General features: G+C 39.6%; 1 protein-coding gene across 2 annotated transcripts in view; it reads left to right on the top strand.

Moving 5' to 3' along the window:
* FYN (FYN proto-oncogene, Src family tyrosine kinase) overlaps positions 1–26,638 on the top strand; it is a 186,381-nt gene that overhangs the window by 150,366 nt on the left and 9,377 nt on the right. Inside the window, exons 6-12 of one of the 2 annotated variants that reach the window (XM_056566341.1) lie at positions 2,017–2,115; positions 2,525–2,628; positions 3,976–4,125; positions 9,936–10,091; positions 14,676–14,855; positions 17,742–17,818; positions 17,913–18,066. In XM_056566341.1, the coding sequence (XP_056422316.1) occupies positions 2,017–2,115; positions 2,525–2,628; positions 3,976–4,125; positions 9,936–10,091; positions 14,676–14,855; positions 17,742–17,818; positions 17,913–18,066 (920 nt within the window). Of the gene's footprint in view, positions 1–2,016; positions 2,116–2,524; positions 2,629–3,975; positions 4,126–9,537; positions 9,703–9,935; positions 10,092–14,675; positions 14,856–17,741; positions 17,819–17,912; positions 18,067–26,638 lie in introns of both variants that reach the window. The other variant, XM_056566340.1, reaches the window with a different exon arrangement.

Raw genomic sequence — 26,638 nt, 5'->3', positions numbered from 1 at the left:
ACATCGCCGTTTCGGCAGATATTTGGCATTAACGCTTTAGACGTGGCGATAAAAGTTGAAAGAATTCGGTTTGTTTGGATACCTGTAGACTTTGCCCAGAGTGGTCTCATTACTATAGGATCGTAAGAAGTAGATCTATGTTACCCCAAATTTAATGCAAGCGAAGCCGCGGGCAAAAGCTTGTGAGTTATAGATCAATGAAAAAAAACATTAAAAAGTAGTAGTGTTTTTACTTAAAATACATGACTTTATTTATTAATGTAGACTATTGAAGCAACATTTTGTTTATTTATTCCTTTTAATGTATTCAAAAGAATTTAAACACATTTTGTTAAAAATAGTTTCAGGTAAAACTGAGGGTTGACAATGTTTTAAAAGTGCCTGCTGTGGTTGGAATACAATTTACACATCGTGCACTAAAAGGACAGTGAGAACATTATATGTGGTTTAAGCAGTTGTCCTTTTTAGCTATCTTCTGTATAGGCAACTGTTTACCAAGTAGATCGGAAATTAAATATGTCAAATATTGTATCAAAGTACAAAATAACCTAAGGTGTCAGCTCCCTGTAAGGCCCCTTTCATACTACAGGTGTCATCCTGTAAAAACCTCCGTTATTACTCTTGGCAAAATGTCCCGAAAACGGCCGTCAAAAAATCCCATTCATATCAATCGGATTTTTTGACCATCCTTTTGCATCAGGTATGTCTGTTTTTACTAATGTCCGTTATTTTTGCCAGCACAAAAAATGGTGCATGCACTAATTTTTGGTCCGGCAAAAATAATGGTGAAAAAACAGCCATTACATTTTAACATTGAAGTCTATGGGAAACGGATGTTCAAAAAAAACATCCGTTATCATCCGTTATTGTGTGTTTTTTAACATCCGTTTTTTGTACTGAGCTTGCTCAGTACAGCTTTACAAAAAAAAGGTTAAAACCTGAAAAAAAATGGATGTAATTGGTAAAAAGAGATGGTAACGGATGATAACAGATGAACAACATCAGGTTTTTTAAGAAAAAAACATAAAAAAATTATGGATGATGGTCATCCGTTATTACCAGTTAATGCATCCAGGTTTTTTCATCATCATCATTATTGTAAAATAACGGCAGTAAAAAAGCAGGATGATACCTGTAGTGTGAAAGGGGCCTAATGGAGACACAAGCTTTCATAATATTGCTACATTATGTCACAACAGACAGCTTTTCATTCCTTGAAAAAAACATAATACCTATTAATTTCATGATCTGCCATCCATGCAGCTGCCTTTATTATTTTGTGATTTAGGATGACAAGCTGTCAGCTAGAAAAACAATGCTTGGTAATCTGACTTCCTTCAAGAAAGGACAGATTGCTGCTTTGGACCACTGGTCACAGAGCTATAACATTTTTCATTTTCTAGATATACATAAAAAAAATCGCTAAAATATTTTTTTTTATTATATTTTTATCTACACCACAGATAGTATGTTTAAAGAGGTATTCAGGGACATATATTCTTTCTATATAGGGCTGGGGTGGTATAAAAAAAATAAATTATACTCACCTACCCCAATCCCCTGCAGCTCCCAGTCTGATGTCATCCAGTCCCTATTGGTCACTGCACCTGAGACAAGTACTCTCAGCGGGAACTGCCTGCTCAAGCCAATCCCTGACTGAGGCAGAGCACTGCTGTGGCCAGTGATTGGCTGAGTGGATACTTCCTGCTAATCTTGGAAGCAAGAAGAGGCGAGGACTGGAATTACATCAGACCAGAAACTGAGAGGGATCGGGGGAGGTAATTATTACTTACTTTTAATTTTTTACACCACTTCCAGACAAATCTAAAAATATTATGTCACAGCCAACCCCTTTAACACATAGATGGGGCATATATCAGTATTATTTAAATTATATTTAAAAATAATATATAGTAATATAAAAAAAAATATGTAACAATACCTCTCTTTTATCCTTTAAATCCTCTTTGCTGTACTTTTCTATTAAACATCCTATTTTTACATCTCTGTCTGCAGTGAAGGGGATTGGTGGGAAGCTCGCTCTTTGACAACTGGAGGGACTGGTTATATTCCAAGTAACTATGTGGCGCCAGTGGATTCCATTCAGGCCGAAGAGTATGTATATTTATTGTATAATTATTTTTACATTGTTCTTTCTTGCAGAAATAACTTTATTATTTAGGACTTTTAAGTACCATAGTATGAGACGATTGAACCGTTATTCACATTGATGTTTTTTCCTTTTCCTTCAAGGGAATAGTTTATTCTAATAGAAATAATAGTGTACAGTGCAGAACTATTCTTGCTGACACAAATAATGAAATATAAGAGACCCCACTAAAAGTTAATATGATCCATCAGTATTCATATGGAGTCACATCTATCATGGCTTGTAAATGGAAGCTATGATTCTAATATGTAAAGAGCCTTATACACTTATCATATAGCTAAGATACTTAAGAATGTCTTTTCTACTTAAATTTATACAATTATTATAAACTTTTTTCAATTTCTAATTTTCTAGATGGTACTTTGGCAAACTGGGTAGAAAAGATGCAGAGAGACAATTATTATCCTTTGGAAATCCAAGGGGTACCTACTTAATACGTGAAAGTGAAACCACCAAAGGTAAGTGTAATGCCTGCATTTACCACCATCATAAGCTGTAAAGCTTCTGTCTTGTGCATCTATTTTCAGCAGCTACAGGTGTAAGTCTCAGACGTAATGTACATACCATCAGTGTATCAAACTATTTTTCAAGTTCTCTACCTAAATTTGAGTCCCTACCTCCGGGAATGTATGTTTTCCTATATAAAAGGTAAACCTTAGTGAATATATAGTGAACAAATACTCTCTTGAATGTTCCAGGTTATTTGGACCTGGCCCAAAACATAATGGCTTCTAACTTTAAAGGAAAATGTCACTGTTTAAAGAGTTTGTCTCATCACAGACAACTTCTTCAATATAAGATCCACTGCAGTTTATTGCTAAGACCCCCTAGTAGGTGAATTTGCTGGGGAAAAATGTAGCTGGGTTACTGTTACCTGTTACTCTTGGCAGTTGCAAGGGAAATGTTGTATTCAAATATAAGACTGGTAAGATCTAGTTTATCACAGTCACAGCCTTTGCTTGTCAGCAGCAGTTCAATTTGGCTGAACACCCCCAAGTAGAACAGCCTCCTCTCTTTGTTTTTCATATTCCCTAATGGGTTTTTATCCTGATAGTAAAAAACCACATTTTACAATGTCCTGCAGTCTTACTGTTAACTCAAATATCTTTTGACATATCATGTCATAAAGGTTTTGATCAGTGGGGATTGGGGTGCTGAGACCCCTACTAATCACTTAATACAAATAGATGAAAAGCAGTCAACAGAATGCTGCTGCTCCTCACTCGCTGAAGACAGGCTCATATATTTTCCATAGGGTCCAGATTCAGCGAGTGGGATGAAACAACTTTCATCTGAGCGCTTCTCACAGTTTGTTTTAGCGATCACTTCCATTTTACCCATTGGCTTCTCTGTAAAATTTTAAGAATGGCAGGAGAAACATATGTCACAAGTGTATTAAATAAAAAATAAAAAAAACTGTTTATAGAAAAAAAATTTTTTGAAATATGCGTGAAATTCAAGTTTTGTTTGTTTCTTTACAAGGAATAGAGTGCGTGTGAAGGAGGCCCTTATCCAAGGATAACTATAATTTCATTGTAACGACAGGATACATTTTCAGATTTGACCCACTACTAAAATGCGGTCAACAAAATTGCCAGAAATCCCATAGACTTGCTGGGATTTTTTGGCAATTCCATAGGCTGTTTGCTTTTGTGTTGCTGGGAGTTTGAACATGTATCGTGCCTGCCCAACACCATCATGGTTAGCCATTAAACCATTAATAAAAAAAAATTGGATATAGGTCAGTCTATAAGTCATAGGTTACAAAATATTATGATGTAACCTCTTTCTGAACAATATTTCAGGTGCCTATTCATTGTCTATTCGTGACTGGGATGACATGAAAGGAGATCATGTCAAACACTATAAGATTCGGAAACTTGACAGTGGCGGCTATTACATAACTACAAGGGCCCAGTTTGAAACCCTTCAGCAGCTCGTGCACCATTATTCAGGTATGACCACTATCAATGTTACGCAGTACTATATGCAAAACATTCATACATATAGATTGCAAGGGTTTGCAAGTTGTTCTTCTAATAGAGTAGGGCAACTTTATGCACTAGTCTAATATTTATGGTGATTCCTATGAAGCTTTTCTCAGATTTCATTGTGTAGCATAAAACATTTCTGTCTGCTAGTGACTCATTCACTCAGCTAGTGATATAATCTGTTCCAGTGCTGTGGAAACATAATATATATTTTATAGTTTCACCAGCCTTTGTTTCAGACCCTGGGTCATATCAGGATTCTAGACTCTGGATTCCTCTAATGTTCTGAACCAGATGTTTCCAGGAGGAAGATATTCCGTAATGCAAATCTGTTTTGCTAGTAACTCTCAAAGATTCAGAACAAAAAAAATAGATTTTACGATCTTTTGTAAGTTGCCAATTGTCTTAGTTTAATCTTTAAAGTACCACCTCCTGTTTCATTCTGCCTGAATAAGAAATGAAAGGATATTATAATACCGTATAAGTGAACTCTCTGCCTGTCAATCCCTTCTCAGTTGTCTGTCCAGGCATGCTGGGAATTGTAGTTTTGCAACATCTGGAGGTCCGCAGGTTTAAGACCACTGCGGCCTTCGTCATCATCCAGACACCCCCTTTAGTTTTCTACTCACCTCCCCCGGTGGGAAGGAAGGGTGAGCTGGTCCAGGCCATCTATGCTGCAGGGACCGTCCGGTGGGGAGGGTTAGTCGTTCCGGGCTGTCCATTTTCACCCGGGAGGCCCTCTTCTCCGCGTTCCGGCCTCGGACTAGTGACGTTGCCTTGACGACAGCACACAGGGACGTTCATGCGTGTCCCTGTGCGTCGTCGTCAAGGCAACGTCACTAGTCCGGGCCCGGAGCGCAGAGAAGAGGGCTCCCTGGGTGAAAATGGACAGCCCGGAACGACTAACCCTCCCCACCAGATGATCCCTGCAGCATAGATGGCCCGGACCAGCTCACCCTTCCTTCCCACCGAGGAGAGGTGAGTAGAAAACTAAAGGGGGTGTCTGGATGATGACGAAGACCGCAGTGGTCTTCAACCTGCGGATCTCCAGAAGTTTCAAAACTACAACTCCCAGCATGCCCGGACAGCAGGTTGAAGACCACTGATGAAGGGATTGACAGACGGTGATGATGAAGGGGGGGGGGGATTACGGGGGTCTGGATGATGACGGGGGTCTTGATGATGACATGGGGGGATGATGTATTTCCCACCCTAGGCTTATAGTTGAGTCAATAACTTTTCCTGGGTTTTTGGGGTGAAATTAGGGGCCTCGGCTTATATTCGGGTCAGCTTATACTCGAGTATATACGGTATATAGCAAAATATGTGTCCTATCATGGGAGCTTAGCAGTGGCATAACAAGAGACCTGTGGGCCCCTCTGTGACCCCCTAAAATTAAATAGGCCCCTCACTGTCCCCCAATATAGTAGTTATGTTAGGCCCATCTGTGTCCTCAAAATAGTGGTAGGCTCGCTGTGCGCCCATATAGTAGTTATTGAGGATACAAGCAAAAGACAAAGGTGTGCACCTAGTGAAGCACATAGCGATTCAGGTGGTAAACAAGTTAAGCATAAAGAGTGGCCACTTACTAGATGGCATTACACTCTGGACACAACACCTCCTCATGGGTATAGAAAATATAGATTGTTAGAAGCCTTGTGGTCTCACCAGATTGGTCCTTAAAATTAATGGTGGGAATATGGCAGATACACATAAAGGTAAAGAAAACTAATCTGATGTAATGATAAAACATGGACTTTTGACAGAATTCCCAAACAATGCAACCCATTTCCTACCCGAACAGGGAGCTTCATCAGGCATGGGATACAATATACACAAGCACAGTTATAAAGGGTAAGATCGGAACTAACGAACTAAAATAATAAATTCTGTACTCCAATATAGTAGTTTGGCTCCATAAAAAATTAAATTGCTAACCTCTCCCGCAAGTCCTTTCTGTGCTCCCAACACAGGCAGCATGGTAAAGTGATGGTGGTTGCACCAAAAATCACCAGCTGCCTCTGCTGAAGCAGTGAAACTGGGAGACGCTTGCTTTCTGTTCTGTCACTGCGTACTTTCCTACTGTCTGTGTGCCCTAAGGATGCACATACAGTTAAAAAGCTGCCATCCTTCTGTCAGTCCGGCTTGATTGACAGCCTGAGTGCAGGGCTTCTCCCTGTAATTAGTCTGGGAATCAAGCCAGTCTGGGCAAAGCGAGCATGACTGGAATCCTGTATGCCAGTATGGGGCACCCAGTTCAGGGTTTATTTTTTGGTCTATGCGGCCTCATTGGATTGCTGTTCCCCTCACTTGTCAAGTCCTGGAGCCAGTGTGATAGGTTATGTTAAGGCCAAAATAAGCTTTGTTCTTGGGGGTGGCTCAGTTCCCCACTGTCCTGCTATTTGCAGGACCTTTATTCCGGAGAGGTGATTTAGACATTTCCGTGTCTACAGCACTTACCATTTCTTTCTCATGACATGCAAACTACTGTACAAAGCTACTATTTTGGATGCTTAGATCTCAGTTTCTTGATATGTTCGGTTTATGACTTTCCGAGGATTAAGGGTTATCGTGACTCAAATCTGAATTTTCAGGCTTTAGGGGAAATGGGAGTTATGCATTATGGCTTTATACACACATTGGGGGAGAGTTATCAAAACCTGTCCAGAAGAAAAGTTGTCCAGTTGCCCATAGCAACCAATCAGTCCTCTGCAAAATGAAAGAAGTGATCTGATTGGTTGCTATTGGCAACTAGGCAACTTTTCCTCTGGACAGGTTTTGATAAATCTCCCCCATTGTGTTATGTGCACAGACCTGTACAGCAATGTTTCTAGCTGTCTCTAAGGCTAGGGTCACACTGTGGAATTTCTGGGCAGAATTTCTGCCTGAGATTTAGACGGCGGCACTAAGACCGCACAGACTGCATTGCTGTCCCCATAGACGGCAATGCATTTCTGAGTGGATCTTTTCGGAGATTTGTTCAGAAATGCATTCACATCTATGGGGACGGCAATACAGTCCGTGCGGTCTTAGTGCCGCCGGCTAAATCTCAGGCAGAAATTCTGCCCAGAAATTCCACAGTGTGAACTCAGCCTTAGAGATACAGTATTCTCTCCTAAAAACAAATGCTACTTGACCCACATTCAGTAAGAAAACTCTGTTTCTCCAAGTAAAATAGGAAATAACAGATATATAGTATAGGGCAGTAGATATCACTGTTAGACAGTTTAACCCTAGAAACCAATCTCCCACATTATTCAGGTCTTGATTTCAAGGGAGAGTTATTACTAATTTGGGGACAGTTTTGACAATGTATTTTATATTATAAAAATGTATGATATTTTTTGCATTCTTACTTACAAGTTCAGTTTATTATTGGTTTATTAAAAATATTAGCTTGTTGGATACTTGTACAAATAACCAATTTTCAAGAACGCTGATTTAGAAATAATATGCTGCTTCTGTATAATAACTATGGTGTATATCTGGAGCTGTTATTTATTATAACAATCTTTTTTCAGGTATAATAAACAGATCATTGATTTTGCTGCAATAGACCTAGAGATCTGTAGTATATGCTAAAGCTTCTGCTTCTCTTGTGCAGGACCCCACTAAGCCCATATGGGAAATGATGTGTTCTATGTGTAATACTTTGTCTCAATTTATTCATTGCCTCTACGTAACATTGTGTGTGAATTGTAATAAAGGTTTAATAAATAAAGATTTAGCAAAACCTGTGTAGAGGAAGAGTGGTGCAGTTGTCCGCAGCAACCAATCAGATTGCTTCTTTCATTTTTAACAGGCCTCTTTAAAAAAGAAGCTATCTGATTGGTTGCTATGGGCAACTGCACCACTCTTCCTCTACACAGGTTTTGATAAATCTCCCCTTATGAGCTAAAAGCACATGATGCCATTCAAATGTATTCTCCACAGCATTAAAGTAGTACTGCGGCCAGAATTAACTTATCCCCTCTCCAAAGGATAGGGAATAAGTAGCTAAGTCCCAGTGGTCAGACCCCCGCAATCTCCTGAATGGGACCCCGTCCTGCTCAGTCAGGAGCACGTCTCTTCTACCTCTAGACGGCACGCGCTCCTTTGAAATAAATGGAGTGCATGCCATCTAGAGGTAGGCGACACGTGCTTCTGGCTGAGCGTAACTGGTTCCCGTTCAGGAATTCCGCGGGGCCCCTGCGGTCGGGCCCTCTGCGATCAGCTACTTATCCCCTATTATGTGGATAGGGGATAAGTTAATTCTGACTGCAAGACCCCTTTAAAGGGGTACTCCGCCCCTAGACATCTTATCCCCTATCCAAAGGATAGAGGATAAGATGTCAGATCGCGGGGTCCCACCACTGGGGACCCCCGGGATCTCGGCTGCAGGACCCACCTGTAACTGCTTCCGGAAACGCTGGAGGCTCCCGAGCTGTCACGCCCCCTCCCATAGGCTTGCATTGCTCCGGCCCCGTGATTGTCAGTAATCAGACCCGGAGCAAACACACTCCCGGGACTGATTTTAACGGGGGGCGGTGTGCAAGATCACGGGGGTCCCCAGTGGTGGATAGGGGATATGATGTCTAAGTGCCGGAGTACCCCTTTAAGGCATACTTAGATTTATTACAGCCTATACAGCTTCACACTGAGAACTAAATTCATATATTTTCCAGGATTTCTCTGGAATTCAGTCACACATTTTGATGCCATAGACATTACAAGAATCCCACTGACAGTTATTTATACAGTACCTGCAGTATTCAAAAACCAGTTAGATAACACTGTTATTTGGTGTCTAAAAAGTATCATCCTAAACATGCTCTTTTGCTTCCAGTTGGTATCTTAAAGGGGTACTCCTCAACTTTTTTTTTTAATCAACTGGTGCCAGAAAGTTAAACAGATTTGTAAATTACTTCTATTAAAAAATCTTTACCCTTCTAGTACTTATTAGCAGCTGTATGCTACAGAGGAAATTTCTTTTTCGACTTGTCCACAGTGCTCTCTGCTGACACCTGATGCCCGTATCAGGAACTGTCCAGAGCAGGAGAAAATCCCCATAGCAAACCTATGCTGGACAGTTCCTGACATGGACAAATGTGTCAGCAGAGAGCACTGTGAACAAGACAAAAAAGAAATTCAAAAAGAAAAGAATTTCCTCTGTAGCATACAGCTGCTAATAAGTACTGAAAGGATATAGATTTTTAAATAGAAGTAATTTACAAATCTGTTTAACTTCCTGGCACCAGTTCATAGAAAAAAATAAAGTTTTCCACCGGAGTACCCCTTTAAGTTATATTTTCCTTTCTTGAGATACCATGCCTTGCCTCAATTCTGTATGCCTTATTGTTTCTTTCCTCTGCTTTCTTCTTGTTTCCTGCCTCTCAGAGAGAGCTGCTGGTCTGTGTTGCCGCTTGGTAGTGCCCTGCCATAAAGGAATGCCAAGGCTTACTGACCTGTCTGTCAAAACCAAAGATGTCTGGGAAATTCCGAGAGAATCCCTCCAGCTCATCAAGAGGCTGGGCAATGGGCAGTTTGGGGAAGTATGGATGGGTACGCAGTCAAAATATTTACTTCCAGTTAACCACTCCCTTGTGGAGCAATGAAAGGAAAGATGGAAAGTGAAACAAAAAGGGGACTCTTTAAAGTGCAGTATTGCTAGCCACATGATAGAAGCGCCTTCTGAGTCTGTATTTATTGCTTGTTAAATTGGTATACATCACCTTCCATCTTTCTTACTGCATGCTATAGGTTTAATTGTTTTCCATTAATTTTCTTTTCTGTAGAGAATTCTGATGGTTTATGTTATAATTTAACAATCATTGCACCAAGTTATGTCCCACAAACTGTTGGATTGGCTAAGGATGCATGGGAAGTGTCACGGAGCACAATACTTCTGCAACAGAAGCTCGGTCAGGGCTGTTTCGCTGAAGTGTGGTATGGTAAGGTGGATCAATTGCTTTATGTAGGAGAAATTAGGCAAATTTTCAACCAAAGAAAGAATTGCTACCTCTCCAAATGTATCCTAAAGGAAAACTGTCAGCCTGTTCACCACACTAAACCCAATAGACTGGGTTATAATGTGGGTGAACAGTAGTCCAAAGAGGGGTCACTTACTTAAATATGTCCAGTAGGTCCTGAGATATGTCCCCTAGAAGATCCTCTGATGAATTCAGTGAATCACGCTCAGGGGGCGGGGCTTCGCCAGCCCAATTTAAATATTCATTGACTCTGACTCTACATCCTAGTAAAGTGGAGTCACGAAGCCCCGCCCCTTGCGTGTGATTTCCTGAATTCAGCAGATGATCTTCCCGTGGATATATCTCAGGACCTACTGGACATATTGGAGTAAGTGACCCCTCCTTGGACTCCTGTTCACCCACACTATAACCCAGTCTATTGGCTTTAGTGTGGGTTAACAGGTTGACAGTTTTCCTTTAAGCTGCTCTTACACATTAAATGACTGACAGTTATTTATCCTAATTTCCCCCTAAAAAAAGACTTATCTCTAGTGGGAACAAAGGATCTTGCATGTTGGAATCTAAGGTGCTGATCCTACTTTCCCCTAACCTGGAGCCTGGAAAGAGTTGTCTGATATAGGTATAGGCATCTTCACATTGGTTAATATTAACATCATTTTTACAAACAGTATAGAAGGTATATAAATGAAATATAAGAGCACACATCTAATAACTCCTTTAACACTATGTATCCTCATCTGATATTTTCAGGCTATATCTCTTTCAAATGTACATATAAAGGGATCTAACTACTAATGACCTGTTCCCTTTAGGCTAAGTTTCCACGTGTTTTTAGTTTCATATGATGGGCATAGGAAATTAAGGGTTAACTGCAATTAGATTTTTTTTTTGTTTTGCAGTTTAATTAGGTTTAAATTAAAATCATTCCATTTCTTAAAGAGGTTGTCTGAGTCTGAGATGGGAATATTGATGGCCTATTCATAGAATGGACCATCAGTATCAGACCGTGGGGGCAGTCTCTTGACACATCCACCCATATACTGTTTAAAATGGCTAAGCATGCTCGGACGAGCCCAGCAGCCTCTTTGTTTACATGGGTCTATATTCCTGAATGATATACACTTAAAGGGGTAAATGGTGGAAAACATTTTTTCCCATATCAACTGGCTACAAAAAGTTGAGTTGTTCTTTGCTGTCTGACCATAGTGCTCTCTGCTGCCACCTCTGTCCGTGCCAGAAACTGTCCAGAGTAGGAGCAAATCCCCATAGCAAACCTCATCTGCTCTGGACAGTTCCTGACATGAACAGAGATGTCAGCAGAGAGCAATTTGGTCAGATTGAAAAGAAAAACTCAACTTGCTCTGTAGAATACAGCAGCTGATAAGTACTGGAAGGATTAAAAATTTTTAATAGAAGTTATTTACAAATCTGTATAACTTTCTGGCACCAGTTGATTTTAAAAGTATTTTTCCACCGGAGTATTCCTTTAAAAGGTACCTCTCATCCAAAAAAAACTTTTGATATATTATAGATTAATGTATGCAGAATAACTTTTCAATTGCATGTTATTAAAAATTATGCTTCTTTCTATTGAATTTTCCACTTTGAAGAAATGACCACTAGGGGTCTCCCTACCAGTCCTGGCAGCAAGCATTTCAGACTCATGCTGGAGTCCTAAACACTACGAGCTGCCAGTCTGCTTTGTTCACAAAGGAGAACACTCAGAGCTGCCAGCCTGCTTTGTTCACAGCCTGTTTGGCTGTGAACAAAGCAGGCTGGCAGCTCTGAGTGTTTAGGACTCCAGCATGAGTCAGAAATGCTTGCTGACAGGACTGATCGGGAAAAATACAATAGAAAGAAGCATATTTTTCATTAACATCCTATTGGAAAGTTATTCAACATTCATTAATCTAAAATATATCAAAAGTTTATTTGATGAGAGGTACCCTTTAATAGTGGTTGTGCAAAGTATTGCGGCCTTGTTTCATTCACATGTAATACACAACTGCTACCAATTCTGTAAAGAAAAACAAAAATTTCTTGGATTGTACACCAAAGCAAAAAAGGTAAAATATCAAGAAATCAGCTCATAAAAAATGTTTTGTATGAACTAGCAGAACAAGTAGTAGATTGGGCAGCATCTCAAGTCCCTTTAAGAAGTGTAGAAACAAAGTGAATTTCTTGATATAGATTTCTGGGACGACATATTCAGATATCTCCGCTTAGTGCTGACATTGTTGGGGAGATTTATCAAACCTGGTGCAATGGAATAATGGAGCAGTTGCAATCTGAGCAATCTGATTGGTTGCTAGGGGCAACTGCTCCAGTGCACAACGTTTGATAACTCTCCCCCATAAGTATTGTGCTCTTGTGCATGCATTGTTTATGATGCTTGTAATTTGCTTTAAAAGTCTGAGTATGGGATCTTTTATCTGGAATTTGTTGGACGATTTTTGGGTTAGGGTTGTACTCATGATCAAGTTAAATTGGTGACTACAAGGAATCTTAATGCTCGTTTCTTCAGTATTGATCATATGCAGTTTCAAAACAGTTTTCTAGCGAAAGATCCCATTCTTGCTCTATGTGTTTGTGTGTATTAGTATGTGCATGTATGTTGTTTGCAAAGTGTATTCTTACTGTACTGTTAATGGTAGTAAAGTATTAAAGGGGTTATCCCAATCTCAAAAGTTATCTCATATCCACAGGACAGGGGGTTAACTTGCTGATTGTTCTCGGGTTAGGTGGAGTCCCAGTGTTTAGACCCTGACCAGTCAATGTCAGAAATCCCCATTTAGAATACATGGGATGCTGGCCATACTGGAGCTAAGCTGCAGTAAATAGGCCTGGCTGCTACCCAGTGAATGGAGGCAACCACTTCCGACCTTGTTTACTGTCTGGTACAGGCACCATTCTGGAGGTGCCATGTGTTGGCACTCTGCTAATCAGTCATTTATGGCCTATCCTGATAGGCCATCAATCATGCCTTGCTGGAAAACCCCTTTAAATATGCTTCTTTACCAATATCATCTGGACAGTCACATTTTTCTGTCTCACAGACAACTGATGTTGGCACAAAGTTTACAGTTTTGAAATATGTACCGTTATGTACAGTTTATGGCTATTGACATGAGTAGGGGCCATATACTGAATAGCCAATGGGCAACTGAGATTTTTTACTAGTTTTTGTAAAGAAACAATACATATGATATCAGTTTAGTAGAAAAATAAATTTGTACCAGTAGTTACACTTTAAAGTTATTACCCAATGCACATTTGTTTTGGGTTAGTCTCTGGCCACAAGCGCAAGAAAATCTATTTCATCCCATTAGTTCTCTAGGCCACTGCAACATTCCTTGCACATGTTTAGAACTATGGGAGAGATTTGTCATTGCTTTTAGAGCATTTTTTTTTCTATATTTTGGCGCAGTTCTGACTTTTATGCATCTTTTGATATAGACAGTTTCACTCTTCTTGCCTATCCCTAGAACGTTTTCTTTTTGACCATGCAGTGGTCACATATTTATCATTTGCGACTTTTGTCAAAGGTCGCTATTTTGTGCGCAAAAGTACTTTCTTAGGCTCAAAGCTACACCACCTACCAGTAGGTGTGAGAATTACTTCTACCTTCCGCAGTTCAACCTTTAACCTCTTGTGGAGGACTATGACATGCGCTCAGGAGCTGAGCATTGGCAATCTGCCACCAGGACCCATCTCTAATGCCAGACATCACTGATCACGGTGATGCCTGGCTTTAACCACTTAGACACCACAATCAAATTTGATTGTAGCGTCTAAAATGCAAGTGATAATGTCCAGGCAGCTCTGTGAAAGAAAGTAAAAACACCTAACCTGCCAAATTCAGGACCCGGGAAAGTGACTACTCCCCTCCCCCACAAGTGTCTGGAAAAAGTGTATGTGGCAGAGCTTTTCCCACCACAGCAGAGCTGCGCAAAATTCATTATCCTGCTGCACCTTCTTGATAAATAAGATGCACGCTAGTCAAACCCACCACCCAAATGAACGTGGGAAAATAGCTCTACCATAGACATTCTTTGATAAATCTAGGCCTATATGTTATGCTAGGTTCGCACTGCGTTTTGTGTTTTCTCTTTACTGGTTTCCGTTTCATTACGTTTAATTTTGCTGTTTAAAAAAGCACAGTTGACTACATTATTGTATACAGCAAAAATATGTTTTTTTTATTGTTTCATAATATAACGTGAGTCAACGGAAAACAGATTCTGCAGTTACTTTTCAAAGTATATAATAAGTATACATTAGATGTAAACATAAAAGCAGTGTGAACCCAGCCTTACTATGCATTTGTTACATTAATGCTAACGGATGTAGAATATGTTACATACTGTAGTTCCTGGCTAGAACATTACCCACTAAGAAAATCTAAGTCCAGATATTAATGTTAGGGCTCTCTGCATGTAAATTGATGTGTCTATCTATAGATCTCTGTATGTGTTCACAAACTTTGCTATCTGACAAACATGAGAGTTGATCTTATATTGATTTTATGTATATTACTGCATGCAGGTACATGGAATGGAAACACCAAGGTGGCAATAAAGACTCTGAAGCCGGGTACCATGTCTCCTGAGTCTTTCTTGGAAGAGGCTCAGATCATGAAGAAGCTAAAACATGATAAACTGGTGCAACTCTATGCAGTAGTGTCTGAGGAACCTATTTACATTGTGACTGAGTACATGAGCAAAGGTCAGGACTATTTACTTTGTGTTACTTTTTTTGAAAGTATATATATATATTGTACGAGAAACTAAAGGCTCTCATACACATTAGTGAAAAGTTGGCTGAACCTAATGTATGCCTCCTGACTTTCCCATATTTAGTTTGGGGAGAGAAAAGTCAGACATGCTGGATTTTAATTCCACAACCTATTTGCTTTCAGGGAGATAAACCTTTGCCAGAGTTGTCTGGTAGTAGTTTACCTCGCCTCTACCCATTCAAAGTACATGAATTTGAATGGGGACCCATTAAAGTCAGCATGGTCTATCAGCTACTACTGTATTTGGATCCACTGAACAAATTGTAAACAGAAGCCATGGCACTTGTGTGAACACAGACTATTGCTATCAGTTCGATTGGACTTAGGTTTTTTGCTTTTTGCAATACTTTGCTCTATTGTAATATTTTTTTTATTTTTATGTATTATTACAGTATTTTAATATTTTTTTATGGGAGGTTTACACAGTGATACATTTTGTTTAGCTAAAACACAGATATTTGGTGTGGAGTACATTTTAAATAAAGTTCTATTATAAAAAAATGGGGGGCTCACCACATGTCGAATACACAATGGGTGCTACTACTCAGTATAATGAAGACTACCATAACACCAAAGAAAGAGAAATACTGTATAGAGTGCACACCACATAAATATAATATAATCAATAATCTTTATTATTTACCAAATACAATACAAAATACACATAAAGGGCTAAAACCAATGTATAGCAACCGCTAAACAACTCTGAATAGTAACAAGCAGGTACAATATGACTACTGAATAAAAAGAATAAATAAATGCAAACAGAGTATATAATATCACCAAATATTGGCAGCCACAGACAGAGGATCCATACAATGTACACAGGGACAGGACCCCAGAGCCCCACGCGTTCCGTCACAATCGGTGACTTCCTCAGGGGCGTTGTTCTTCCTCAGGGGCTCTGGGGTCCTGTCCCTGTGTACATTGTATGGATCCTCTGTCTGTGGCTGCCAATATTTGGTGATATTATATACTCTGTTTGCATTTATTTATTCTTTTTATTCAGTAGTCATATTGTACCTGCTTGTTACTATTCAGAGTTGTTTAGCGGTTGCTATACATTGACTTGATATTGTGCACCTACAGCCACACGGAGTGAGAAAATTACAGGGACAGGACATTGGTGAGGGGGGGTTCATGGCCCCTCTCCCATGTTGGGTCATGCTTTGTTTAGCTTTTTAATTGGTTTTAGCCCTTTATGTGTATTTTGTATTGTATTTGGTAAATAATAAAGATTATTGATTATATTATATTTATGTGGTGTGCACTCTATACAGTATTTCTCTTTCTTTGGTGTTATGGTCATTTTAAATAAAGATCGGTAAGGCTACTTTCACACAATGAAAGTGGCTCCGTTGCAAACGGACATTAAGGGCTCTTTTTTTTATTTTATTTTTTTTCACTTTGACCGCCCTTAACGTCCATTAGCCTCACAGCCCTTAGCAAAGCTCATTTATTCAACGAAACGTCTGGGAGGCTAGCCATGTTTTAATACAGCATGTGGACATTGGTGGCAATACTAATGCAGTTATGAACATCTATCTACTAGTGCACAGATACTAGTGCACAATATACTAACGAATTAGCATTAACAGAAGTCTAGTAGTCAAGAGAGGTTATCCTCTCCCATAAGAATCCATTGACTCCACTGACAATTTTAAACTCTGTGTTTAAAAGGGTAGTTTTTAATATAGGAATCAATAAAGATAATCATTTTAGGGGGGGGGGGGGGGTTCTAGTAAGGGTTTTCCCCGCAAGGGGGTTACTCCTTAAACATTAATGTAACAGATAAGAATAAATGATGTGGAGCTCACAAACAAAACAACACAGGGTTAACTGTGGCCCTCTCACCCAGAAAAGAGGGAAAAGGAAATAGCAATTATTAAAGAATCACAGTTTTCAGTGTTTCACCTACAGGAGGTGTATGAAGGTATTAAAAAATGGCCAATCTAAAAAATATAAAATAATAAGAAAAAACCCCAAACCCAGTATAGCATCAATGGCGTTGCATGGATAAGGATATGTAGGGAAATAGTGTCCACCTGTGACAAAAATAGAAATGTCCACCTGTAACAAAAATGGAAATGTCCACCTTGCAGTAGAGAATGAAAATGTCCACCTATGTAAAAAGGATATATCCACCTATAGAGTGAATTCCACCTCGATAGGCAAGGTAAACAGTCCTGTAAGATCACAAGATACAGTGCCGAACAAACAAGCGAGCAATCCCCACAATAGCTGCTAGATGTTACAGTGTCCGCAATTTCACTTGCCAATGGATGACACAGTACATGAGTCTGTAAATGAAAGGAGCCTTAGTCTTTTCTTTATACTTTATCATTCTTTTAAAATCTGCTCATATCTTTGAAAGAAAAAAGAAAAAAAAAAACAGGACCAAACTTTCTTGTGTGAACCCGGCCTTATGAGGAGGATTAATTGGGGATCTTGGAATACAGGAAACTATTCTGTTCCTAGTACTACAAGAAGTATTCCAGCTTTCTTTATATAACTTATCATCCTGACATGATATTGTGACACCTTCGGGAGATGCTGCTCTCTTAAAAGCTGGAAATATAAGAGAGCCAAATATGTTCTATTCATTATTCATTTTATCATGATACATCTTATAAATAGACTGGTTTTCTGTTCAAGGAAACATCCTAGTAAAGTTCGCTATGTCTAAAACAGATGTCTGAATCAAAAATAATCCTCTAAAAAATACTTTCAGTCATTATCATTGGCACTTCCTAATTGTGTTGCTATGCATCTACATGTACAGCGCCCAAAAATGATTGTATATTGTTTCCATGCAGGGAGCTTGCTAGAGTTTCTCAAAGATGGGGAAGGACGAGCTCTGAAATTGCCGAACTTAGTTGATATGGCTGCCCAGGTAAACCTTTTCTTTCCTTATAAATGCTGCCTTAATGACATAGAAAGTCATCCATAATTTAGCATTAGTTAATACTATTTCTTTGATTTTGTAGGTTGCTGCTGGAATGGCTTATATTGAACGAATGAATTACATACACAGAGATTTAAGGTCTGCAAATATTTTGGTTGGAAATGGTCTAATTTGCAAAATTGCAGATTTTGGTCTTGCAAGATTAATTGAAGACAATGAATACACAGCGAGGCAAGGTAAGAGGATTTTCACTGATCTCCCTCAAGGGAATAGAAAACTGGCAGAAAAGATCAGCGTAGGTAGCGTGTATAAAGTACATATTTACACTTACGGTAACTTAGCCACACACAGACTAATTCTGTATGCCTGGTTTAGTAATAGGATTATTTCGTACTGGCACCATACCTGACTTTGTGTAGCAGCCAAATAGTGTTTTATTTAATTTGCTGCGATGCAGTGAATACAGAATATATTCTCCATTGGTATCCACTGGGCCTGATAATGCCCTTGAATCACAGAGAATCATTATCTGATATGAGATCGTATTCAAGTAGATGACCCCCATAGCATGGCTACATACTACTGTAGACCTATGACCCATAATAATTTAGCAGCAAATGGAACTTTATAGAAAGCTTGATGATGTGTGCCGATCAGCACTATATACGAGAACCTCAAAGTAAAAAGCCTTAATTTACTTATAAGCCTTTCTAAAGCTCTGCTTGATAAATGCTTAATGGAGCTGAAACATTGCATGGGTGAATAAAGACTTATGACAATGAGTCCCTGTATCATAGCACAGGAGCCCATATGCAGGCACTCACAGTATGAATCTGTGAAAAGATACTGGTGTGCCAGACATATGGAGGTACAGTAGGGGATCATAGTCTGCAGGCACTAACTAATAATACTAAGTGCTTATAATATCTCTAGGTTTAAAAATTATGAGAAACATTGTCATATGTGTATTATATATATATAGTTAGACAGACTGATAAGCCATACCATTAAAGCCACCTGCCTAATATTGTATGGGTTCCCCTCATGCCGCAGAAACAGCCCTGAATTGTCAAGTATAAACTCTACAAGACCTCTTTTTCATATCTTCTGGCTCCAGAACGTTAAACAGATTTGTAAATCACTTCTATTAAAAAATCTTAATCCTTTCAATACTTATCAGCTGCTGAAGTTGAGTTGTTCTTTTCTGTCTGACAACAGTGCTCTCTGCTGACACTTCTGTCTGTCTCAAGAAATGTCCTGAGCAGGATAGGTTTGCTATGGGGATTTGCTCCTGCTCTGGGCAGTTCCTGAGACAGACAGAGGTGTCAGCAGAGAGCACTGTTGTCAGACAGAAAAGAGCAACTCAACTTCAGCAACTGATAAGTACTGGAAGGATTAAGATTTTTTTAATAGAAGTAATTTACATATCTGTTTAACTTTCTGGAGCCAGTTGATATGACATTTTTTTTTATAACTGGAATACCCCTTTAAGGTGTCCTGTGGTATCTGCCATCTGGCCATTAACAGTAGAACCTTTATGTTCTATAAGTTACAAGGTTGGGCCTTCATGGATAAGACCTGTTTTTCCAGTACATCCCTTTGTCATGTCCCCCAAACCATTCCTGAACAAGTTTCGCATTGTGCCAGGGTGCTCTATCCTACTAAAAGAGACCATCAGCATTACGAAATGCTGTTGCTGTGAGGAGGTGTACTTGCATACATTGGGTGTATACTGTAGATAGGTACAGTCACGGCCGTAAATGTTTGCACCCCTGAATTTTTTTCTAGAAAATGAAGTATTTCTCACAGAAAAGGATTGCAGTAACACATGTTTTGCTATACACATGTGTTTATTGGAACTAAACCAAAAAAGGGAGGAAAAAAGAAAATTGGACATAATGTCACACCAAACTCCAAAAATGGGCTGGACAAAATTATTGGCACCCTTTCAAAATTGTGGAAAAATAAGAATGTTTCAAGCATTAAACTCACCTGCGGCAAGTAACAGGTGAAGGCCATATAACAATCACACCTGAAAGCAGATAAAAAGGAAAGAAGTTCACTTAGTCTTTGCATTGTGTGTCTGTGTGTGCCACACTAAGCATGGACAACAGAAAGAGGAAAAGAGAACTGTCTGAGGACTTGGGAACCAAAATTGTGGAAAAATAAGAATGTTTCAAGCATTAAACTCACCTGAAGCAAGTAACAGGTGAAGGCCATATAACAATCACACCTGAAAGCAGATAAAAAGGAGAGAAGTTCACTTAGTCTTTGCATTGTGTGTTTGTGTGTGCCACACTAAGCATGGACAACAGAAAGAGGAAAAGAGAACTGTCTGAGGACTTGAGAACCAAAATTGTGGAAAAATATCAACAATCTCAAGGTTACAAGTCCATCTCCAGAGATCTAGATTTGCCTTTGTCCACAGTGCGCAACATTATCAAGTTTGCAACCCATGGCACTGTAGCTAATCTCCCTTGGCGTGGACGGAAGAGAAAAATTGCTGAAAGGTGTCAACGCAGGATAGTCCGGAAGGTGGATAAGCAGCCCCAAACAAGTTCCAAAGATATTCAAGCTATCCTGCAGGCTCAGGGAGCATCAGTGTCAGCGTGAACTATCAAGAGGACCCCACTGCTGACACAGAGACATAAAAAAGCAAGACTACATTTTGCCAAAATGAACTGGAGTAAGCCAAAATCCTTCTGGGAAAATGTCTTGTGGACAGATGAGCCCAAGATAGAGCTTTTTGGTAAATCACATCATTCTACTGTTTACCGAAAACGGAATGAGGCCTGCAAAGAAAAGTACACAGTACCTACAGTGAAATATGGTGGAGGTTCAATGATGTTTTGGGGTTGTTTTGCTGCCTCTGACACTGGCTGCCTTGAATGTGTGAAAGGCATCATGAAATCTGAGGATTACCAATGGATTTTGGGTCGCACTGTACAGCCCAGTGTCAGAAAGCCGGGTTTGTGTCTGAGATCTTGGGTCTTCCAGCAGGACAATGGGGGAGATTTATCAAAACCTGTGCAGAGGAAAATTTGCCCAGTTGCCCATAGCAACCAATCAGCTTGCTTCTTTCATTTTGCAGAGGCCTTGTTAAAAATTAAAGAAGCGATCTAATTGGTTGCTATGGGCAACTTTTCCTCTGGACAGATTTTGATAAATCTCCCCCAATGACCCCAAACATACGTCAAAAAGCACCCAGAAATGGATGGCAACAAAGCGCTAGATAGTTCTGAAGTGGCCAGCAATGAGTCCAGATCTAAATCCCATTGAACACCTGTAGAGAGATCTTAAAATTGCTGTTGGGAAAAGGTGCCCTTCCAATAAGAGAGACCTGGAGCAGTTTGTAAAGGAAGAGTGGTCCAACATTCCGGCTGAGAGGTGTAAGAAGCTTATTGATGGTTATAGGAAGCGACTGATTTCAGTTATTTTTTCCAAAGGGTGTGCAACCAAATATTGATTTAAGGGTGCCAATAATTTTGTCCAGACCATTTTTGGAGTTTGGTGTGACATTATGTCCAATTTGCTTTTTTTTCCTCCCTTTTTTGGCTTAGTTCCAATAAACACAAAGGGAATAAACATGTGTATAGCAAAACATGTGTTACTGCAATCCTTATCTGTGAGAAATACTTCATTTTCTGGAAAAATTTCAGGGGTGCCAGCATTTACGGCAATGACTGTAGGTAAATACAAATAAGAGTGATTCTGCTTCCAAATACATTGCAAATGGTGGGCTATTCAAATCATAAGAGTTTTGATAAGTCGTTTACTATTTGTGGTGCAGTTTATTGCTGTACATGCCTACAATAAAGTGGAATAAGGAGGTAATTAGGCCTAACATGCAAAGCATACTATGCCAGGTCCACCTTCCAGAAAAAATGTGACAATTTGTGCCATTTTAGAACCTAAATGAATGTATCTTATTGCACTATTGATACATCTCCCCAGTGTTCCAGGGCACTGTCATATTCAAATTTTTATAGTTGTACTGAGGTGGGTATACCTGCCAAAAAAACAATTGGCACAGCTGTTGGCCACAGGTTAAGAGGTTAGGAAACCTGTTTCTTGTATAAGAAGTATTCAAAATAACTAATAAGAGCTCTGAAATAGAGAAACTGTCAGATGCTATGAGAAGTCAGACTGGTTAAAGGAATGAAGCATGTCTAGATCCTGTGTACAAGTGTCGTCCTGCTGCGTTCTGACGCTTCTCAGACGTGCTGCCTTTGATTGCATGTCAAGTTGCATTACTGTGAGCAGTCTTACTTGAAGGCTCCTTATCTGCTCTATGTATGAGCTTGTCTCAGAATCATTACTGCAAAGTGTAGGAGAGAAGCCATGCAATGCTCTAGCCGAATATGTAGCTAGCTGTAATATGCTGCATTAATATGATTTGTGGCGATTTTAATCCAGCAGAAGACATCAGCATTGGCTGGATGTCATCCTGATAATTGCAGTATGTGGCCATTATCTCAGACACGTCCTGTCTGACACTCAGGTCACCACCTTCTGCCACTGACAGATGGTGTGTGTTTCTTGCTGAGCACTCTAGCATTATTATCTTGCATTATCTTTGACAGGGTGCCGCATACGTCAAAGCATGATGATTATTTAAGAGTCATTAATATTTTCTATTACTGAGTCCAGACTAACAGGGAGGTGATATGATGGATTTAATCTATGGAGACGAGAATTATACAATGTACTGTGCATCGCAGTTGTACACATGTTACTATCACGCCATATGGGCAAGAATTCTTTATCTTCTTGTAGCCAAACCATCTGTTTGTGACATTCTGTACTGTATATAGGGATCACAATATCCTACATATATAAACAGTGATACAGTATTGTTACACTACATCTGTATTTTATTTTGCTAATACAGTAAGGGCCCATTCACAAAATGTATTTTCCGAGAGGAGTATTCCTCTGCAAAAAGTACAGTGCAGCAGCCTCTCATTAAAGTCACTGGAATTCTGTTGCACGATTCATACTACAGAATTTCTGTGGAAGATGTCCCACTGTGGAAATACCGGACCCCAGACTCCAACTAAAGAATTAACATATTCATTCTTTTGGCAGAATCGGCTTAAAAATGCATTGCCGTCTATGGAGACAACGCATTTCCATGCGGTCCTAGCGCTGGCTTGTTCTTCCAGCGCCTGCTATAGATACGATCTCAAAATATCTCTAGGCAAAGATTAAAGGGGTATTCCGCTGCTCAGCATATGGAACAAACTGTCACGCCCCTCCAATAGACTTGCATTTTTTTTTTTAAATCAACTGGTGCCAGAAAGTTAAGCAGATTTGTAAATTACTTCTATTAAAAAACCTTTACCCTTCCAGTACTTTTTAGCAGCTGTATGCTACAGAGGAAATTATTTTCTTTTTGAATTTCTTTTTTGTCTTGTCCACAGTGCTCTCTCCTGACACCTGATTCCTGTATCAGGAACTGTCCAGAGCAGGAGAAAATCCTCATTGTAAACCTATGCTGCTCTGGACAGTTCCTGACACGGGAAGAGTTGTCAGCAGAGAGCACTGTGGACAAGGCATAAAAGAAATTCAAAAAGTAAAGAATTTCCTCTGTAGCATACAGCTGCTAAAAAGTACTGGAAGGGTAAAGATTTTTTAATAGAAGTCATTTACAAATCTGTTTAACTTTCTGGCACCAGTTGATTAAAAAAAATGTTTTCCACCGGAGAACCCCTTTAATATTAGTTACATATGGAGATTTATGACAGAAAAAAAACACTTTTTAATAAGTTGTCATTTTTTTATTAAACAAATAATGATGATACAGCAGCACTGCTACTGCTTGTGTTGATCCTGCAATATTGTGATTAAATACTGATATTAAGATATGTTTGAGTTCACACAATTTATTTGATTAGTTTATAACAGGTCATGAATAAGTCATAGCTGTGCCTTACAAAGTCATATATCAGCCATTGTAAATACAGAGTCATTATCATTGTGCCTGTCATCTGGTTTGTGATATAAAGACACTATGGGAGGCATTTATCAAGGCCTATGCGCCTGAAAACATGAGAACATTGAGGGGGCATATCTCAGAGCCTATTAGACATATTTAAGTAAGTGACACCACGTGGACTCCTGTTCAGCCACATTATAGCCCAGTGTATTGAGTTTAGTGTGAGTGAACAGGCTGATAGTGTTCCTATAAAAGGGTACTCTGGTGGAAAACAATTTTTTTTAATCAACTGGTGCCAGAAAGTTAAACAGATTTGTAAATTAAAGGAAGGACTTCCGCTCACTCGATCCCCAACACGGCTTGAAAATGGACAAAATGCAGACATGCCAGTGGTAAAAATTATTTATTCAGATCCCGATAAAAACCGCAGGATACGCGGGACAGCCATTAAAAAAGCAACAGAAAGACAGTGTGGACGCGTTTCAGGTAGGATACAATCTTAGGATACAATCCCAGAAATTAACCCCTGCTCTCCAACCTCAAAGTAACCTGTACACAATGAAAACATTGATAATACTCTGACATATTAATACCTAAAGCGCATACATATAAGGTAATGGATAAAACTACACATTATCATGGTAAAACTTTGCTACATATGATCGAATAGACTTGAAAAATTATAAGAAAAATATATATGCAGAGACATAGAACACTGTATAATATGGCCTGAGAACTAATCTGAATGGCCAAGCAAAACAAAAAACCAAGAAAACCTCTTAAACCAGAAATGTTCACATGTTAATAATGCAATATGAGATCAGTCCTAAGATTCAAACCATGCGGTTGTGTAGTATGCAAGTTGTAAATCCAAAAGACTTCTCTGTTATGTAAAAGTCTGACATGGTCACCTCCACGTGTAGGTCTTTGAACCATTTCTATACCATAAAAAGACATACCAAAAGTGCCGAGAGGCCCCCGATATGGTCACATGGTGTGGATTTTTTATCGCACGTATGTGCACTTGAATGCGTTTCTTTAATGGACGAATTGTACTTCCTATGTAAGAGGACTGACAGGTGCCACAACGAATACTGTAGACAACATATGTGAACTGACAATTGATGAAAGTACGAATAGGAAAACTTCTACCAGGGCTTTGATCCATGACAACTTGAGTTTGATACGTATACTTGCAGACCACACATCTTGGGGAACCGCATTTGTGGAAACCCCTAATGTGGAGCCAAGTAGACTTTACCGTATTATCAGAGACAAAAGCACTAGGAGACAAAATGTTACCTAAAGTAGGAGCGCCGCAAGATGAAAACTTACAACCGCTGCGTGTGAATTTATCCAAAATTGGATCTTGCGAAAGTATGGGTAAGTACTTCCTAACAATCTTAAAGGAGAACTCCGGAATATAAAAATTGTCGCCCATACTGCCGGCAGTAAAAAAAATAAAGATGCACATACCTTCCTCCACTCCCCCGGGGCCTCCGGTAACCGGCTCCGGTCTCCGCCGTGATCCACTTCCTGGTTGCCGGTGGTCGGATGAATCATACTGCGCTCAGCCAATCACCAGCCGCAGCAAAGTTAGACTCGGCCGGTGATAGGCTGAGCGGCAGTGTGAAAACGCTTCAGGACACAAAATCCTTCACTACACCGGCACCTGCTGCCAGGGCCGAAAACATCACACTGCCGCTCAGCCTATCGCCAGCCGAGTCAGGACTTCACTGCGGCCGGTGATTGGCTGAGCGCAGTAAGACCCTCCGACCACCGGCAACCAGGAAGTGGATCACGGCGGAAACCGGAGCCGGTTACCGAAGGCCCCGGGGGAGCGGAGGAAGGTATGTACATCTTTATTGTTTTTACTGCCGGCAGTATGGGTGACAATTTTTATGTACTGGAGTTCTCCTTTAACTATTTCATCGTACTTAGCACTAAAAGTAGTGACAAGTGTGATCTTACTTTCTTCAGAATATTTATCCTCAATAGATAGGGAATTACCTGCACTTGGCTTGAGGTTAGTGGACCTCCGGACACAGGGGGTCTCTGCAACCAACAAAATATCAAGAAAGTGAGTTTGATTTTTATTCCATGAAAAAGTAAACCACAGATTAAATGGATTGTTATTAATGTTATCTACAAATTGTGTGGCCTTAGTTTTATCTGATGACCAAACCACGACCATGTCATCCACATATCTACCAAAATACACAATGTCCTTCTATTGCCAACATTTTTGTTTTTTGGTGGGAGCTTTATAAAATATTGTGTGATAATAATCCTTTCGAAAAGGAGATTGGCCCACATTTATTATTGTAGTGTAAGTGAAACATTTTTTTACATCTTTTTTGTGTGTGCTGGTAATGTGTAGGAGCACCAAATTTATTAAATGGTCAAAGAGCATTTGATAAATTTTGTGCAGGTCACATTTTCTGAAATTTCTCTCTTCACATACACCAAAAAGCTACACCAAGCCTGGGCTGGTGAATTTTTGAGACTTTACAGTGGCTTTGCGCCTTTTTTGCTCCTTTTCACAAAATGCGTAGTTGATAAAACCCTTCCATATCATGTCTATTGCCAAACTCAGTGGATTGCAACTCAAAATCAGCAGAAATGTGTAAACCAAAAGGCTCAAAAAAGGCGCAAAAAACCCTGCTTGCTCCTTTTTTTTGCCCCTTTTTAGACACAAAAAAACAGTCTAAAGACAATGATAAATGTGGGCCATTGTGTATTTTGGTAGATATGTGGATGACGTGGTCATTGTTTGGTCATCAGATAAAACTAGGGCCACACAATTCGTAGATTACATTAATAACAATCCATTTAATCTGTTTAATAAAAATCAAACTCCCTTTCTTGAT

Source organism: Hyla sarda, chromosome 3 (genome assembly GCF_029499605.1).
Source record: "Hyla sarda isolate aHylSar1 chromosome 3, aHylSar1.hap1, whole genome shotgun sequence".
Classification (NCBI taxonomy): domain Eukaryota; kingdom Metazoa; phylum Chordata; class Amphibia; order Anura; family Hylidae; genus Hyla; species Hyla sarda.
This window is presented reverse-complemented; position numbering and strand designations above follow the sequence as displayed.